The sequence below is a fragment of the Tursiops truncatus genome, chromosome 6 (genome assembly GCF_011762595.2).
Source record: "Tursiops truncatus isolate mTurTru1 chromosome 6, mTurTru1.mat.Y, whole genome shotgun sequence".
Classification (NCBI taxonomy): domain Eukaryota; kingdom Metazoa; phylum Chordata; class Mammalia; order Artiodactyla; family Delphinidae; genus Tursiops; species Tursiops truncatus.
The window spans coordinates 15,002,147-15,020,074 of record NC_047039.1 but is presented as its reverse complement, the minus strand read 5'-3'; the positions used below and the strand labels follow the sequence as shown (position 1 = coordinate 15,020,074).

The 17,928-nt window shown below is 47.6% G+C and overlaps 1 protein-coding gene across 1 annotated transcript; it reads right to left on the bottom strand.

Annotated features, from left to right (window-relative positions):
• Positions 1–239: 239 nt before the first annotated feature.
• Positions 240–4,815, bottom strand: NKX3-1 (NK3 homeobox 1). The gene is made up of 2 exons (XM_004315386.4): positions 4,451–4,815; positions 240–3,215 (listed from the first exon to the last, which is right to left on the bottom strand). Exons 1-2 carry the CDS (start codon positions 4,755–4,757, stop codon positions 2,797–2,799), a joined length of 726 nt encoding a protein of 241 aa, XP_004315434.1. The 5' UTR covers positions 4,758–4,815; the 3' UTR covers positions 240–2,796.
• Between the last annotated feature and the right edge of the window lie 13,113 nt (positions 4,816–17,928).

The window sequence follows — 17,928 nt, the reverse complement described above, 5'->3', positions numbered from 1 at the left end:
CCGGAGCCTGTGCTCTGCAACGGGAGAGACCACAACAGTGAGAGGCCCGCGTACCACAAAAAAAAAAAAAAAAAAAAGAATGACCATCCTCTGCTATCCACTAAGCTACTGCTTTTGATTATTCAGTCTCCATAGCTTAGTCCGGCAGGCGAAGAGTGGGAGAACAGGGTAATCAGAAACACAGAAACTCAATAGCATTCAGTCTGTAGGAAGCAGAAAATCACACACAGATATGTCTAAAAATGACACAGTACTTTATTTGAAAAATACTCAGGTGTTGCAAAAAATGCATAGAAATATAAAGTTTGGTCGGTGTACTTTACTAAACTTCAACTCACAGGTTTGTGTGTTACAGATTGGAGCAGAGTTTGTTATGCACGTGGAGAACCCAAACCGATTTATTAAACAGGATAGATACAGGTTGTCTGGGTGAAGTGGTCTGGCGGGGTGGGGTACCCTCCAGTTTACCTATCAGATACGGATATACTAGCTCTTCAAAGGTTGTTCTACCAGCTTGGATATGGGTGAGTGACTAGTTCCAATGGGGGAAAAGCAAGATGGATTCACCAAACCAAAGAATTCTAAACAAAGACTTATTTTTTTCTTTCTGCAACACAATATACATCACAGTAAAATGTTTAATACTTGCAGGTTTGGGGGTTGAAAGAATTCAACGCAGAGGGAGGGAGAGGAAGGGTACTGACCAGAGAGCGAGCACTGAACGTTTATCTTAAAAGACGTGTGAGAGGCAGAAAAGCAATTTAGGCTGCACTGCCTTCCGTGCTCCCCTTTCTGTGTGGGCAACACGTGGCATCTGACAGTATTTCAATGTGGAGCTCAAACCATAGAAAATGGGATGAAACGAGCCAACTTTCTATCAACTTTGGCAGTTTTGCCACCAACAGTAAATTGGACCTTTTTAATAGGAGGAAATTGAAAGGTTTCTCATTGAACAGAATTAAGTAGTGGGATCAAGAGATTTCCAGGCCTCAGGGTACCTCATTAGCAACTGGCTTTTTTTCATTCCAATGTCTCCCCTCTCCCAGGTCACCTGAGATTATAGGATAAAAACAGAAGGGTGGCCAAACTTCTCCTGTGCCCTCTTCTCATTCTCTCTGAAGTCACCAGATGACTCATTTGCCAGGGGGGGACGCTTTTTTTTTTTTATAAGCACTAAACACAGCTCCTGAAGCATTTGGACAGTTTCATTGTTTGGTGATGGAAGCCGCAATAATGTGTTTTGAAAACTGTTTCTTTTTTCTTAGCTCCTTCCTGCAAAGTACCATCAGCCCGGTCAGCTTGCTTAGGGGGTGGGGCTTTCTAAGGTCCAGGCCCCTATTCTCCACGCTCCACCCCTGAGCCTTCAATGTCCACTAGACAGCTCTACGGGCGCCTGACCCTTCACTCTGCGCTGTATTCATCCTTGAGTGTGAAACTCCATACCTCTTACCTCCTCTGCCTGCAGGGATCCCAAAGGGTTCTCAGACTTTGAGCTGTAACAACAGAGCCACCAGAAAGTCCTATAAAAGCAGCAGTGACCTTCTGGAGCTGTCAAGTCTTTAAATAGGATTTGGGATTTAATGCTGTATATTTTTAAAGGAAAGACATAAGAATTGCTAGTTTTTTTAAATAATGCATGTCTTTTAGCCAATTCAGAATCTGCTCACCCCCTACTTTTTTTAAACCCAGGAGAGATAAAACTTTGGGGGGGGAAAAAAAAAAGACCAGATCTCAGGCTAAATAAGGAAGGTGTATGTTAGGTGCAATCAGACTAAAAGAAGAACTTCAGTGGGTGACTTGTGGAAAGGGAACAAAAAATAAAAGAAAGGGGAAAGGAAGGAGCTTAAGGAATTACGTGATCTGTCATGGTGTAGTATGAATTACAGCCTGAAAACTCCAGGAGCCGTCTCATTCTGAATTCTCAGACCCAGAGCAAAAAGGTCAGAAGAGAATCTTTTACCTTTTGCTGATCTAAAAAAAAAAAATGCAATGCCCCCCAGCAGCATTGCGGAGACTCCCCCTTAGACCGCTGTCTTGGACACGCAGAGATTCTTCTGGCCTGGGCCCACCTCCTACAGTAGAGTTCTGTTTATACAGCTTGTCTTAAGACCACAGTGAGTGCTTCTTGTTCTGCTTGGGCCACCCTGTAAATACTTAAGTCGGCGTATTATTTAAAAAGGAATAATAAAAAGCTTCTATTTTCATCTCTTCCTACCCACCTCCGTATCCCGTGCCAACCTGCGCTGAGCACGACAGGCTTCTCTATGGGATTCTCCATGTCCCTCTCTCTTCCAGGGACAGAGAGAAACCTTGGTCATAGTCCAAGGTCAACGAGAGGCTTCTGACCTTCGGTTTAATTCAGTAGGTGACATCCTCTTATTAGCCGTCCTTCCCCGCCCCCCTCCCCCTTCGGGTGTGCTCTGTCAGAGTGGATGGTCAGTTACACAAGAGGGTGGAGCTGGAGGAAACAGAATCCTCGGAAGTGATGTGGACACCTCCTACAAAATCACCCAAAGTGCTAGAAACAGCACTTGGCTTTATCCCTCTCTACTTCAAGCAGGTCTCTAAAAAGCAAAAATGACCTACGTTCTGTGTTGGGGGCAGTATTTGGATACTAAATCATTCCGTGTCCCAGATCTTTCGTTGGCCCACTAGTGAAGAATCTGGGATTTCCATGCGAACCTCCAACAGTTTTGGTCTCGTACCTCTTGCTGCTCCCTGACCCCGGGCCCTTTTGCCTTCCAGAGGGGCCACCTGGGGAAGGCGGTTCTTGATCCCTCGTGGTTGTCGGAGGCGTTACCAGAAAGCTGGGCTCCAGCCTGCCAAGCAGTAAAGGTAGGGGTAGTAAGGGTAGGCGTTATGCATGGAGATGAGGGAGCCCCGCGAGAAGCCCTCCTCTTTCAGAGCTGGCAAGGAAGGATGCTTCTCCAGGTCTCCCAGGTCTGAGGTGAGCTGCTTCCGCTTGGTCTTATAGCGTCTGTTCTGGAACCATATTTTCACTTGGGTCTCCGTGAGCTTGAGGTTCTTGGCCAGGTGAGCCCTTTCGGGAGCTGACAGATACTTCTGGTGACTGAACTTCCTCTCCAACTCAACGACCTGATTGTGCGAGAAGGCGACCCGGGAGCGCTTCTGTGGCTGCTTAGGGGCTGGGGGCAGGCTCGGTGAGGCGTCCCGAGTGTTTTCCCAGTCCAACAGATAAGTCTCAAAGTGCCTATCTGGAAATGAGAGGGGAGAAGCAGGGATGGGAAGGAAAACGTTACATGTTAGCACGGAAGAGTACAGAATTCAATCCACCCTTATCTCTTCTGGTGAGTGAACAAACAGCCCACTGTCGGTTTAGACACATTGCGCTTTTTTCACAGGACTAAGGAACTCTCTGAGTGGGGAGTGAGTGCATATGTAGATTACGTGTTAGTTTTCTACTAGTCATCAAGTCCCCAAAGTAGGAGCAGTTAGTGCTAGAACTTCCTGCCGTATCATCCAGTAGAATGAAATAGGGATTCTGCATATGTCTTGAGGGGAAGCGGGAGCAGGGAGGCAGGAAAAACTCTGAGAAATAAGATACCCGGTAAAGCGGGCCCCAAAGGCACCCGATGTTAACATCCGGGTGGCAAGAGAGGGCTTGTGTGGTAGGAAAGTTCATTCTCTGGCTTTAATCCCCCCTTTTTTTTCTCAACCAGCCGTTAGGATGCCTCATAAGAAGGGTGTGTATTGTATGGTGACGGCTGGTACCTAGACTTATCGTGGTGATCACTTTGTAGTGTGTACACATATCAAATTATTGTGTTGTACACCTGAAACTAATATAATCTTATGTATCAATTTTACCTCAGTTTAAAAAAAAAAAACTGATGGGAAAGAAAGTAAGTCTACTCTAAGCGTTCCGACGTTATAACTCCTGAAGACCAGAGGGGCTCCTAGACTTACTGTTTATTGCCCGTGGGACTGGGAAGCGAAGGGCATCTTTGTTGGTCAAACCCTGATTTATTAATATTAATACGCTATTATCAATAACTCGTTATATGTTAATTGTCGTAACTGCCCAGAAGTAATATGGGGCTGGCGCCGATCAAGGGTCGCACTGTGGCTGGGAGCGATGTGGGGGTTTCCTTCTGGGACACTGGACCACGGTGGGAGCTTCGTGCGCGCTCGCCTTTTGACCCCGGGGCGCGGAGAACCCGCTGCGCAGAGCACCTTGCCGGGCGAGTCAAGCCCAGTCTAAATCCTGCGCCGCCCTGACGCTGGGGTCACGGTTAATCTCCGAGGCGCGCCCGTGGCGGAGGCCGTGAGGTCCCTTCGCCCGTCGCCGCGGGGCCCCGCATCCCTGCAGCCGGAGCTCCGGAGGTCCACCCAGCACCCGCCCTCACGCCCGTTCGGCCAGCAGACCGGCCCTCCCTCCCGAAAGGACCCACCCCGGCCCAGCCCGGCCTCCCCAACCTCGCCGGCATACCTGGCTCGGTCTCCGCCGGCTGCTCTGCCTCCCCGCGCGCAGCGCGGGGCCGGGCTCTCGGCTGGTCCTCCGGGGCCCCGGCGCCTCCTCTTCCTCCCTCGGGCTCCGGCTCAGGGTCTCGCCTCCGGTCAGGCTGGCGCGGGGGCTGCGGGCTGCCCGCGTGACCTGCGCGCCGATCAGCGCCTTCCCGCAGGATATCCTGGATGAGGAAGGAGGTGAGCGGCTTGGACTGGGTGGGCGGCACGGCCCGGGGGCTGCAGCTAGCTGCCCCCGCCTCCCCGGGCCGCGGCTCGGGAGTCCGAAGCATCCCCGAGGTTCGGCTCCGGCGCCCAGGCTCAGGCCCCTGCGGATGCCACCAGGCTGAGCTCGCCGCTCCGGCACCACTTTCACTTTCCGCGGCCCCGGGAACTTATAGCCTTAGGGGCGCGCCGCGCCGCCTTCCCATTGGCCGCCCGCCCGAACCGCGCGGCTGATTGGCCGCCCGCCGCTCCAGGTGAGGGTAAAGGGGAGTCCCTCGCACAGTCTGGGTCGTGTCTTTCATAGAGGATTTCTTCCGAAGTTGCTTCTTCTCCAGGATCCTGGCTCGCCTCCCTCCTCCCTACGTCGTTTTCCCTGGCTGGTAGAGAAAACCAAAGCGGGTCTCTTCGGCCCCAACTCAGCTAATATGTTTAGCTGCTTCTGGGAAATCATGATGCAGAAGAGAAATACTCCATTTAGCTCTTAGAGATCGTTAAAGTGCCTTTACTCACAAAGAAATAGGTGGGGCAATTACCAGCATCCCACCTTACAGATGAGAATTCTGGGTGCCCGTTGACAAGGAGACAATGGTAGCAAAGCTGGGTCTACTAAACCTAAGTCTGTCAAAGAGACATGACAGGTAAGTGCAGTACCTGACCCCAGGCTGGATTCTGTACTTGGGGCAATTGATGAAAATGGAATAGGACCAATGGCTAAAAGTATTGAATCAGTGTTACATTTACTGAAATTGGTAACAGTATTGTGATTGTATAAAAGAATATTCTTCGGAAATAAACACTAAAGTATGTAGGGGCAAAGGCCAATGATGTATGTAACTTACCCTCAATTGGTTCAGAAACAATGACATAGATGGATAGATAGATTCCATATGATAAAGTTGAATGGGTTAAAATATTAATTGGTGAATCTAGAAAAAGGGTATACCAGTGTTCTTTTGAACTATCTTTATTTAAGCAACTTTCCTGTACGTCCTACTCTAAGACACCTTTCATTCGACTGGAAACTTTTCAAAAAGACGGTATGTTGTGCGTCTGGGGAGAAGGGAGAGGGAGTAGGTTATTGCGGATAAAGAAACCGCTAAAGACAACCACCTTGTGTAATATGAATGAAGGTCTTTGGCAAGGATGGTTTTCTTCTCTCATTTTTTTCATTAAAAATTTTTGTACCATTTTCTTTTGAAATAGTTATAAATTCCCAGGAATTTGCAAAATCTGTACCCCTAACTTCCCCCAATGGTGACATATTATGTAACTGCAGTAAAATATAAAAACCAGGAAATTGACATTGATACACACCATGAATTAGACTACAGACCTTATTTTATTGTCACCATGTAAAAGCCTGCGTTCATGTGTGTGTGCGAGCGTGTGTGTAGCTCAATGCAATTTTATCATGAGAGTAGATTCTTGTAAAGCCACAATCAAGATACAGAATTGCTGCATCACTGCAAAAGAACTCCTTGTGCTATCTCTTTGTATTTGTGTACCCAAACCCCTTCCCTCCATCACAGACCCCTGGTAACCAGTAATTTGTTCTCTGTCTCTATAATTTTACTATCTGGAGAATGTTCTATAAATGGAATCAAATGTGGTACAGTATGCAACCTTGTGGAATTGGGTTATTTTTTTGCTGAGTATAGTGCTTCTGAGGCTACTCAGACTGTTGCATATATTAATAGTGAATACTTTTAAAAATTGCTGAGTAGTATTCTACTGTACAGATCTGCCAGGGTTTGTTAACCGTCCACCCACTGACGGACAATTGATCTGTTTCCAGGGTTTTGTTTGTTTGCTTGTTTTGTTTTACTATTTTGAATGAAAGTGCTGTAGACATTCATGTACAGGTTTTTGTGTGAACACGAGTTTTCATTTCTCTGGGATAAATGTCCAGGAATGCAATCTCTGGGCTGTATGGTAATTGCATGTTTGGTTTTGTAAAAAACTGCCAAACTATCGTGGTTGTAGCATTTTTAGATTTCCACCAGCAATGTATGAGAGTTCCAGTTTCTCCACATCCTCATCAGCATTTGGTGTTATCGTTATTTTTTATTTTAAGCATTCTAATAGGTGTGTAGTGATAGCTCATTGTGGTTTTAATTTTAATTTGCATTTCCCAAATGGCTAGTGATATTGAACATCTTTTCAGGTACTTCTTTACCATCCATGTCTCCTCTTTGGTGAAATATCTGTTCAACTCTTTTTGCTCATGTTATAATTGGATTTGGGGGGAGTTGTTGTTGAGTTTTGATAGTTTTTTTAATATATATATTCTATATATGTCTTTGTTGAATATATGGTTTGCAAATATTTTCTCCTAGTCCATAGCTTGTCTTTCCATCTTTTTTTTTTTTTTTTTTTTTTTTCCTGTACGCGGACCTCTCACTGCTGTGGCCTCTCCCGTTGCGGAGCACAGGCTCCGGACGCGCAGGCTCAACGGCCACGGCTCACGGGCCCAGCCGCTCCGCGGCATGTGGGATCCTCCCGGACCGGGGCACGAACCCGCGTCCCCTGCATCGGCAGGCGGACACCCAACCACTGCGCCACCAGGAAAGCCCTCCATCTTTTTAACAGGATATTTCACAGCAGAAAAGTTTTTGGTGTTGGTGAATTTTTATGTCACAGATTTTGTTCTTGGTGTCATGCCTAAGAACTCTTTGCTTATTCCTAAGTACTGAAGATGCTCTCCTGTGTTATCTTCTAAAAGTTTTATATTTTACTTTTAAATCCATGATCCATTTGAATTAATTTTTGTATATGGTGTGACGTTTAGGTTGAGTGACCTCTTCTCAGTTTTAGAATTTAGAGCTGGGTGGCATTTCAAATCACAGGGGGGAAATGTGAATTATTTAATAACTAGTACTGCCATTTGGAAAAAATAAAGGTCTAGTCTTATAACAAAATAAATCCCAGATGGCTCAAACATTTAAAACATAAACAGGCACATGAAAAAAAATAGTTTAACCACACTCATCATTAGAGAAATGCAAATCAAAACCACATTTAGATACCTTCTTTCCACCTATCAGATTGACAGAGGTTAGAAAGATGATGTCTAGTGTTGGTGGGGGTGTGAGGAAGAGTTGCCCCCATACTGTTGGAGAGAGAGTAAGTCAGTTTTGTATATATGGGTGGTAACTTGGCAAAATCTGTCAAATTTAAAACTGGGCATATCCTTTGACACAGATATTCCGTGCCTAGAGATTTACTCTAGAAATCTACAAACATACAACATACTGACTTGGGAACATATCCTCAATTTAGTCGGAGAGTTGCAATTCAAGTTGCAAAAAAATAAAATGTTATAAAATGAACTCACTGTGTTAAAAGAAATAGTCACAGGTTATCTATAAAATATTTTACATTTGAACATTTGAACATATAGAAAAATCTGGAAGGATAGAAATATCTCAATAGAGCATTTACCTCTGGTCAGTGAGATGGAGATAGCAGATTGGGAGAAGAGGAGAGTGGAACAGGGTGCATTTCCTTGCACTAATTATAATTTTTTAAATTAAGAACAGAGCCAGAGCTGAGCTTGGGCTCCTTTCTTCCACAACCTCCTCCTCAGGTATCAGGTGTCCCTTCAGGGTGGGGACACAGCCCCAGCCCTTTCCCGTACGTCACTTAGCATGTTGTTCCTTTGGTGCTTAGTATTTTGGACGTTTATGTGGATGGGTCCTCTCCTTGAGCAGGGACCGTGTCATCCTCATTTACACTATCCGTAGCACAGTTAGTTTTTGACACACAGAAGTCACTCAATAAATATTTGCTGGTGGATGTCCAGCTTTAGGTACTGTGTGGCATCTCACTAGCTGGCAGCGTTATCCATAAGGGACCACAGGGTCCCAAGGCACATACCAGTGTAAGGTCTGTCCTCCCCTCTTTGCCATGTCTATCCAGCTTAAACAGGATGAAAATGATAGGAATAGGAAGACACAAGGGGCTGTTGTAGGCTTTTTTTAGATGGAATAGAGTTCTGGAGAAGAATAAACACCCCCCTTCCAAGATGCTCCCCTCCAAATGCCTGGAATGCAACACCTGCAAATGGCAAGGGGGAGTTAAGTTGTAGATGGAATTCAAGTTGCTAACCAGTTGAGCTTGAGACGGGAAGATTATTCTGGGTTATCCAGGCAGAACCCATGTAATCACAGGGCCTTTATAGGTGAAAGAAGGAGGCGAGAAAGTCAGAGTCAGAGAAGGAGAGGTGACACTGAAGTAAGGTTAGAGTGATGGGAGGTGAGAAAAACTCAACTGGCCCTTGCTGGCTTTGAAATGAAAGGCAGGGGGCATGTGAGCCAGGGAATGTGGGCAGCCTCTAGGAGCTAGAAAAGACAAGAAGTGGATTCTCTCCTAGAGCCTCTAGAAGGAACAGAGCTCTGCCAACATCTTGATTTTAGCCCAATGAGACCCATTTCAGACACCTGACCCCTAGAAACTAATACAGGGACATTTATAAAGGGATGTAAAAATGATGAGAGAAGGATTACCAGCTCTGCCTTCATATGAACTTTGGGTCTCTTAAAAAAAATGTTAAATATACTTTTATATCCATAATCCTGTCCCTTCATATCTTCTTTGTATATTTTCTTCCAGTCTTCAGCCATACATATTTGTTGGATAAGTGTAATTTTGTATCTTGTTTTTTCCTTCCAATGTCATATTACATCATAAGCATTTATATATTGTTCCATTATATATTTTATTTTATTTATTTTTTTTTTTGCAGTACGCGGGCCTCTCACTGTTGTGGCCTCTCCCGTTGCGGAGCACAGGCTCCGGACGCGCAGGCTCGGCGACCATGGCTCACGGGCCCAGTTCCAAGTCCTAACCACTGGACCACCAGGAAATTCCCAAACCTGAGATTTACAGAGACAAAAGAACTATAGATGGAAACTATACAAGCCCAAACACTTCACTGCATCACCTTCCATCCTCCCACCCACCCCAGCCTGCCTCCGGTGCTACCCTACAGTGTGGAAAGTGGGAGCAGAGTTTATAGAATTGTCCTGTATAAATATGTTTTTAAATGTACTTGGAATTTATTTTAAGCAAGTATGCAACACGTGCAGACACAGAAATGACTGTATTGAAGGAAGAATTGTTTATACTCACAGATCCCCAGAAACGGGAGGCACAACACACTATACAGGGCCACATGGGGAAGCACCAGGGTTAAGAGACAAAAAAGACAAGGGGAAAGCATGGACACAGCCTTTTTTGTGGTTTCCATGGGAAGGAATGGGCAAGGCTGAGCAAACTTAGGATTGGGTAGTTTGAATAAGTTCAGCAGGCTCTGGGCTATAGGGGTGGTCCCCAGTTGTCCAGTACTTGGCCCTGGCGTGATTTGGGGCAGAGGAAATATGGACTTGGTGTGTGACAGTTAGATAAAGGAGATGGTTGGGGGTATGAACTCCACTGGTTGATTTGCATATCAAAGGTGTGTTCACAGGCAAGTTGTTTGCCGTCTTTAGGAATTAACTAACTCTGACAGACCCTCCCTGGGTTCAGCAAGGTTTCAGATGTCCAAGCATCATAAAATACAGAAAATAGAAAACGTGATTAATGTGAAATGCATCATTGTCACAGCACACATTTTTCTTTTAAAATACATTTCAAAGCCTTCTGGGGTAACCACACCAAGTTTATACTTACCGAAACGCAGCGTGCTGTGTGTCTTTCAAGGAGGCACTTGTGTTGGCTCTGCTAATTCAGAAAGACAAAAAGAACGAAGAAAAGAGAAGTCAATCCCAGCCATCACCACAACAGAAAGGACAAAAGCCTTCCACCAGCCAACACATTTTATAAGATTTCCGAGAAGGTAGCGGTTGGAGGTGGGAGAGGTTGAGGTCTAATCTCAAGGTCTAACCCAGTTGATGGCAGAGCTGCAAGGGTAAATGTTCAGGTGCAGTGTTCCTTCCCTAAGGGCTACCTGCTCAGGGTGAAGGGAGCCTCCTTCCTGTTATTCCTCTTCCCTTTTATACCCCCCCAGCCCCAGCCCCTGTTCCAATTCCCAGTCCCAACTGGGTCTAGATGGGCCTCAGTGAGAGAGGACTCCCTGATTTTCTCACAGTAGAGACTCCTACCATCCTCAATATAAAACAGACCTCCTTGGTCCAGTGCCATCCCTTCCTGAATCTGCTTTCCTGGCTCTGGGAGTGGAGGGGTGCGAGAAGATTTTCCCCATCGTTCTTGCAAATTCAGTGATGTTGGAATTCAGACTTGTCATTATCTTTCCAGGTCGGATTGGAACATTAAACTGTTTTTCATTTTCTATATCTTACTAGAAAGCATCCTGTATGTTTCCCTACCCCCGTGTCCTCCCTGCAGTAAAACTGAAGACATTTTAGCCCATATGGAGAAAGAATTGTTTGGAAGCAGCTTCAGGGAGTTCAGTGTGTCTTAGAACTCTAGACCCGTTGGGGGGTGAGAGGCAGAATTGCTTGTTTTGGAAGGAGGACAGTGGCTAATAGAGTAGCTCTGGCTGTGGGACCTTGGGCAAGTTACCTAACCTTTCTGATCATGCCTCAGTTTCCTCATGCAAAATGGGCGCAAAAACAACATCCCCTCAAGGATTATTGAAAGGAATGATGAGGCTTTTCACGATAAAGGACCTCAGCGTCTGGCATGCAGAGGGGGTCCAGGAATGGGTTCTTTCCGTTAGTAGGGTTGGGTTCTAGACCCACCTGCAGAGTAAACAAAACTTGCTTTTCCTAGGCACACTGCACATTTCCCAAACAAATAGGAGGTCTGAATCTAGGGTCCCTAATAGAACTGGGGAGGGGAGGGGAAGGAGAGTGCAATGAATGAATGAACATGCCTGAGATATCTGCATCGTAAAAACCCAGTATCTCAAGTGTTCATCTCGGTTTTCCAAGGCCTCCCACACAGAGGCGTCAGCTTCCCTGCCCTCCTTCCCTCTCTTACTTCCTCCCCGACACGGTCCCCTGCCTTTACTGATTGTTCTGTCATGGTTCCCACTCGTGTCCTGCCCAGTCCTATCTCAGGCCTCTGTGCCTGCTGTGTGTGTATTTACAGTCTTTTGTTCATCTTCAGCAGTTCAGTTTCTACCCAAAGTCTTCGGAGACCTCTCCAGCCTCCATCACTGGCTCTGCTGCTCATTTGAGCATCTGATCCTCTAGTGCCTTGGAGTATTTCATCATTTTCTGCTTCTCCGTTGTGTTGTTGGCTTCATCAAAGGTCAGGGCTGTGTCTCAGCTCTCCGTGTCCTACTCCCACCAGGAGAGGGGAGAGAACTGACATGTATTGAGTGCCCACTCTGGACTGGATCACCACGGACATTTCATTTGCACTACAACCCACTGGGGATCATTTTTGACAGATAAGAAGATAGAAGCTCAGAGATTGAATGTAACATGCCCAGGTTCTCACAGCTAACCCGGGTTGTTCTGGCTCCAAACCCAGTGTCTTCCCCGCCATGCCGTGCACTAGGCACATAGCAGCTGCTCCTTAGACACCCATCCTCAGGTTGCAGTGGAGTCTCCCATGGCCTCTTACAGAGTCCCTGGCTCAGCCTACCCTATTTCCTTGCTTCTCTCTCTCTCTCTCCTCGCGTGGAAGCAGAGCCACTGAAAAGAGGGACAAGAGGAAACCACCTCCCACCAGGCTAACCTGGATAAGAGGCACCGCCCCTGCAGTGGTTCAAAGGCATTGCCTCCCCATGGATATCGCTCAGTGCCCTACATTTCTCCGCTGTGGCATTTGGGTTAAGACGATTTTCATGTGTTAACGTGAAAATGCTATGTGTGTTTGGTGACACATTAAGCTATCCTCAGTTACACAGTGGCATGAATTAGCCAGACTTTTATTTTCCAACTGGTGATGGGCAGGGTGCACACCCGCAGGATGTGAAGGATGAGGCCTGAGAGTGAAGGGCAAGGAGACCAGCCCAGACCCAGGAAAACTAGGCTGGGAGGCCATGCGGGGAGGGGATAGTACGTTGAAGGGCCGGATCTGTGCTTCTCAGACTTTGAGGTGCACACAGATTACCCGGGGATCTTATTAAATGCAGATCCTGCCTCAGTAGGTCTGGGTGGACCCTGAGAGTCTGATTTCTTTCTTTTTCTTTTTTAAAGATATGTTTTGGTGGGGACCACTTTTAAAGTCTTTATTGAATTTGTTACAATATTGCTTCTGCTTTATGTTTTGGTTTTTTGGCCCCGAGGTATACCAACCAGGGAACAAACCCGCGCCCCCTGCATTGGAAGGCCAAGTGTTAACCACTGGACCGCCAGGGAAGTCCCAAGAGTCTGATTTCTAAGAAGCTTCAAGGTGATACCACTGCTTTTGGTCCAAGGACCCTCCCCCCTGCCCACCACCACCAGTAGTGAGGAGCTGAGGGCCCTGGGCGGTTCTGGGGGGGAGAGTGGAGGACCCTGTGAGGACGGCATGGAGGCCACTGCAGTCCCACGTGATCTACTCCAATTCTTTTTCAGGGGCTTCTGACCTGACATGTGCCTATGTCCTGTCTGTCACTCTGAAACCCATCCATGTTTCAAATGCCATACTTACCCAAAGACCTCTCTTTCCTTCCATCCCAGGACCCTATAAAAAGGTCTGTTCCTCCGACTCTGTACCTATTTATGCCCGTTTTCCCTGCAGACTTTTCTGTGTGGCAAAAGGGATTGGGGTTTGTGGGAAAGTTCAGTAGCAGAGAGTGACTCAACATCCTTCTGCTTCCATCAGTGCTGATTGCCTAAGGAAAGCCATTAGGGAGGATTTATTGGGCAATAGGAACCCAAGAGTATTTTGCTAACAGTGCCCCTGGTCACCTGCTCTCTGCCCCCTCCACGGCTGCCTGTTTCTGGGGAGCTCAAGGCTGTGGGAGCATGTGCAGAAATTTCCACGTGCTCTAACTGGGTGGCCTCTGTCCCTTTGCGCTTGTTCTGTTCAACAGCTTAACAGAGGCCCTCACGGGGAGGCACACTGGGGGCTGTTTGTCTAGGGAAGGAGGCTCTGACCTTCTCACAGCACTCCGGCTGCCAGAAGCAATTTGAGACCGACTCTCTCCCACCTCTCAGCAGCCCCTTCCTCATAAAACTGGTCAGGCCATCACAGACGACGCCCTGAAATGATCGTATCCAGGTGGATACGATCTGAGAAGGGGCAGAGTCAGTTTCTGGGGATACGATCTGAGAAGGGGCAGAGTCAGTTTCTGGGGATGGAGTGGGTGCACATCCCCCAGGAATGAGGGGCCGAGGGCTAAGACTGTGCTTGGCCTTCCAGACGCTTCTACTGATCCCCTTGACTGGACAGGGAATGGGGACACGAGAGGCTATTCCGCAAAGAAAACTGCCTTCTTCCAGAACTACTGACTAGGGCTTCTCTGACAGACACTTTTCTGAAAATCACTTAGGACGACATAGCCACTGACCACTGAGGAAGAAGAAAGTCACTCAGCCAGGGGTTCATATTTGGCCTGAGGCAAGTCCTGCCCAATGCAGTTAAGACCATCCTGATGTTTTCACAGTTTGTAAGGGAAGTGACCACCCAGGCACAGGCAGAAGGATGGGGAGGTGCTTAGAGACCACCCTGCAGCACCTGAGACGCTTTGGGCATCGGCAAAGGCTTTCATCCCATTCATATATTTACCCAGGTTCTCATCCCCTCTGAGGGGGCTTGGGGAGGGGAAGGAGGGGAGATAGAGAATGACCTGGAAGGCATGGACACAGGGCATGCTAGAGGGGCAGATGTTCACGACTGGGAGGCGTGTGGCACTCCTATTTAAAATTCACACAGGGAATTTTACGCTCCCACTGCAAAGGGCACGGGTTCGATCCCTGGGCGGGGAACTAAGATCCCACAGGCTGAACGGTGCAGCCCAAAGATAAAAAAAATAAATGCAATTCACAGAATTGGATGTTGAGAGACCCGAGGTATCATTTTAGAAGTAGGGAAACTGAAGTTCGAAGAATGGAAATGACTCATCCAAAATCACTTGTTAGTGACCAAGTGAGAACTTTAACCCATGTCTCTCAATCTCTAGGTCAGTTTTATCTCTATCTCTTAACACATGTGATTTCTACTATAAAATGTTTTAAATGATAAAAAAAATGCAGAGATCATTGCTATCACTTAATTGATAGCACGTATTTTTTTTAAAGAAATAAAATGTTACAGGCACAGCCAAAGTCCCCTTGCCAGTGTTTTATTTCTATGACATGCCAACGGGCATGGTAAGGCCTTTAAAAGGAAAAAGAAAAAATTCCTCTTTATGAATCCTCGTGGCAGAGCCAGTAGGTAGCTGATTGATAAGTAGAAAAACTGGTGGGTCAAATCAAGCATGACACTGCTTCTCCCCCGAGACCTCCTCTGGCTAGAAGAGGTGGGGGCAGGGCAGAGGTGGGGGGAGTGAGGTGGCAGGAGGAATCTGGCCTAACCTGGTGGTCTAAGAGATGAGGCCGGGATCGGCAGGGGGCGGGCTGGCCTCTCATTGCTGAGCTTGGCTCAAGGGCCCCGAGAAACTAACTCCTGTGGGTATGGAGGGCCCAGCACATCCCTGGTGCCTGTCTCCCTCAAACAGGGCTAGAAGCCACCGGTGTCCATCTGAGTTCTGAGGAGAAAAAGTGTGGAGAGAGTGGCCAGGGATGGGGAAGAAGGCCAGGTGAGAAGCTCGTCTTGATAGACAGACTTACCCACCTCCTCCAGGGAGGGCTCAGCTCTGACAGGGGAAGCTGGGCCGTTTGATGTCCAGTCATTCTCGGGTGACCCAGCATTTCATGGGGATGGCATGAAATAGGTCTTTCCAAACCAGTGAGATTCAATGACACAGAGATCCTTGGCCTGGCACTAAAACAAGAGTAGCTAAAAACTTACCTGACCTTTTATTTTTTTAAATTGATTTCTTTATTGGCCTCTCCTGGCCTAAGTTACCTCCTCTGATAAGGGATAACAGCTGGCTCGGGGACAGAAATGTCCTGTCCTGCAGATCCAATGGATGTGTCTTGTATGTGAAGTTCTTAAGTCAACGTCCAGACCAAGGAGAGCTCCAGCCAATGTGATCCATGACCCCCCAGTGGGTCATGTCAGTTTCCCCATCAGGACGGAGGGAGGGGGCAGGAGGCCAGACCTTCCCCCAGCTCAGCCCAGAAAAGCTTGTCAACGACCATCACCCAACCTCGAAGCTGAGAGTGCTTGAGGAACAAGAAGGAATGTGAAAAAAAGAAAAAAAGGAATGTGTGCGAAGCCGCTTTCTGCCTGGATGTTGGGTCAGTGCTGGAGATAATACCTCTGGATACAGTCCTGAGGATTGGGACTCTGCTCCTTAATTTTGGGGGCTCAGCGTTGAGGGGAACTGCTGAGGGGGGTAGAGAAGCAGGCATCCGGAAGCAGAGCCTTCTGTGGGTGGTGGAGGGCAGAAGCAAGTCCTGGTCTGTGTGCTCTCTCTGTACAAAATAAAGGCTAGGGCAGTCGGCAGAGGACGGAGGCTGGTGTGGATGTGTCAGGGTGTGTCCGGCCACCCTGGGGACAGTGGGTGTGCGTACAAGCCGTGGTTGGTAGTTATGGGCCGGTGTTTGTGCACATCACCCTCTGACAGTTTTGATCCTCCTGGGGGGACCCATGTTCTTCTGGTCCTCTCGCGGCCCCTCTACATCACTGCCCTATTGCTACTGCTTGCAGCCTGGGAGCAAGCCTACAGCCGCGTCCGTCACAGCCTGGCCCACCTGGGAGCCTTGGCCCTGCCCTGTAGGTAAGGCTATTTTGAGGTCAGGAGGAGATTCGTCTATTAGGTAGGAGAATCCAAAGGCCCAAGGGTTGTATTGCCTCATTTCTTCACCGCTCGGATAAGAGATGCTGCTATTAAAGGGCCACGATGAATGGGATTCCATGAGAGGACGGCAGGTTACGAGGTTCATGGTCTGCGAGGATGCTGATAAGAGACGAAATCCACTTGTCCAAGAGGGTCGCAGAAGACGAAGGTAGGCATTAGTGCTGAGCCTTCTGCCGTGAGGGTGCCTCTGCTGCTCCCGTTTTCCATTTGTTGCCTCAGGGATGAAAATGTGACCCTCAGAGACAAAGTGAAATGATGCAAAGTGATAGCCGTCTCGGAGGGACCAGTCTGGGTCACTCTCTTTAGATTTATGGAGGATTAGACACGCGGAGGCGCCTCCTTACACCATGGCTGAGGCCCAGGAAAGAGAGGGCGTCAACACAACGCAACACACTGCACTGCCACTCATCCCCTCCCCTGTAAGACCCGCTCTCACAAGGAACTGTCAAGATGATGCAAGTTAATTGCCCTGGGGCAGGATAACCCTCAAGAGGAAGGGATTCTGCAACTGAGGTTGACCTTCCATAGCCCTTCCATACCTGTTATGTTGCCTGATACTCACTACGCCCTGTGATGAAGGGGAGCTGGCTTGGTTTTTCAACCTGGAGTGGCAAGGAAAATGCCATTTCGTCTCTGACTGTGCAGGTGTAAAGATGTGATTCTGAGCTGCCAGTGGCTGTGTACTTGGCCATGGTTTCTGCCAGCCCAGGTTAATGAAGCTGACCAGGTAGAGAGAAACGGAAATGAGAGGTGGATGGGGAGAAACCGGATGAGCCCCAGTCCCTGCTTTTAGCCAGCTTCACCATAAGCCTTCCTGCCACTCAGCTCTGAGGGTCAAGAAATTGCCTTGAATGTTTTGCTCATGCTGGTGTGAGTTAGGTTCCTGTCCCTTACAACCTAGAGAGTCACAGAGAATCATATTGGTTTAAGTAACTCCATTTTACCCAAGACGAAGTTGAAGCCAGCAGAGATCCAGTAATTTGTCCTCTGTGGCTGAGCTGGTCAGTGGCAGAGCTAAGCCAGAATCCAGTCGATTTAACTACATCGATGCTCAAAGCAGTCTTCAACTCAGGAATAGTTTGGGAACCTCTGCTGTGAGTCAAGAACGGTTCAATGTGAAGGACCAATCAGATTAGTTTCCCTTCAGGATGTTTGAACAAGAGTCCGGAGAGAAAGTGAAAAGGAAGGCAGAGCTGCAAGCTAACCTAGTGATATTTGCTTCACCAGCCCTTTAGAGTTAGTATTCCACACCCAGGCAGCTGTATTTTAGATACCCAAGTTCACTGCACAGTTGTAAACAGGATCAGTGGGTTTATATTCAGACTCTAACTTACGAGCTCTATGACCTTGGGTAATTCCCCTCACTTTCCCTGGTTTCCTCTGTGTTACAATAATACTTCCGCATATGACTAATACATGAGCCAGTATATATG

Bases quoted from the DNA above. Each gene is read 5' to 3' on its own strand.
- NKX3-1 (XM_004315386.4), bottom strand. From the start codon at position 4,757: ATGCTTCGGACTCCCGAGCCGCGGCCCGGGGAGGCGGGGGCAGCTAGC. The intron at 3,216-4,450 runs GTATGCCGGCGA...TCTCATTTCCAG, and splicing joins GCCGGCGGAGACCGAGCCAG to ATAGGCACTTTGAGACTTAT.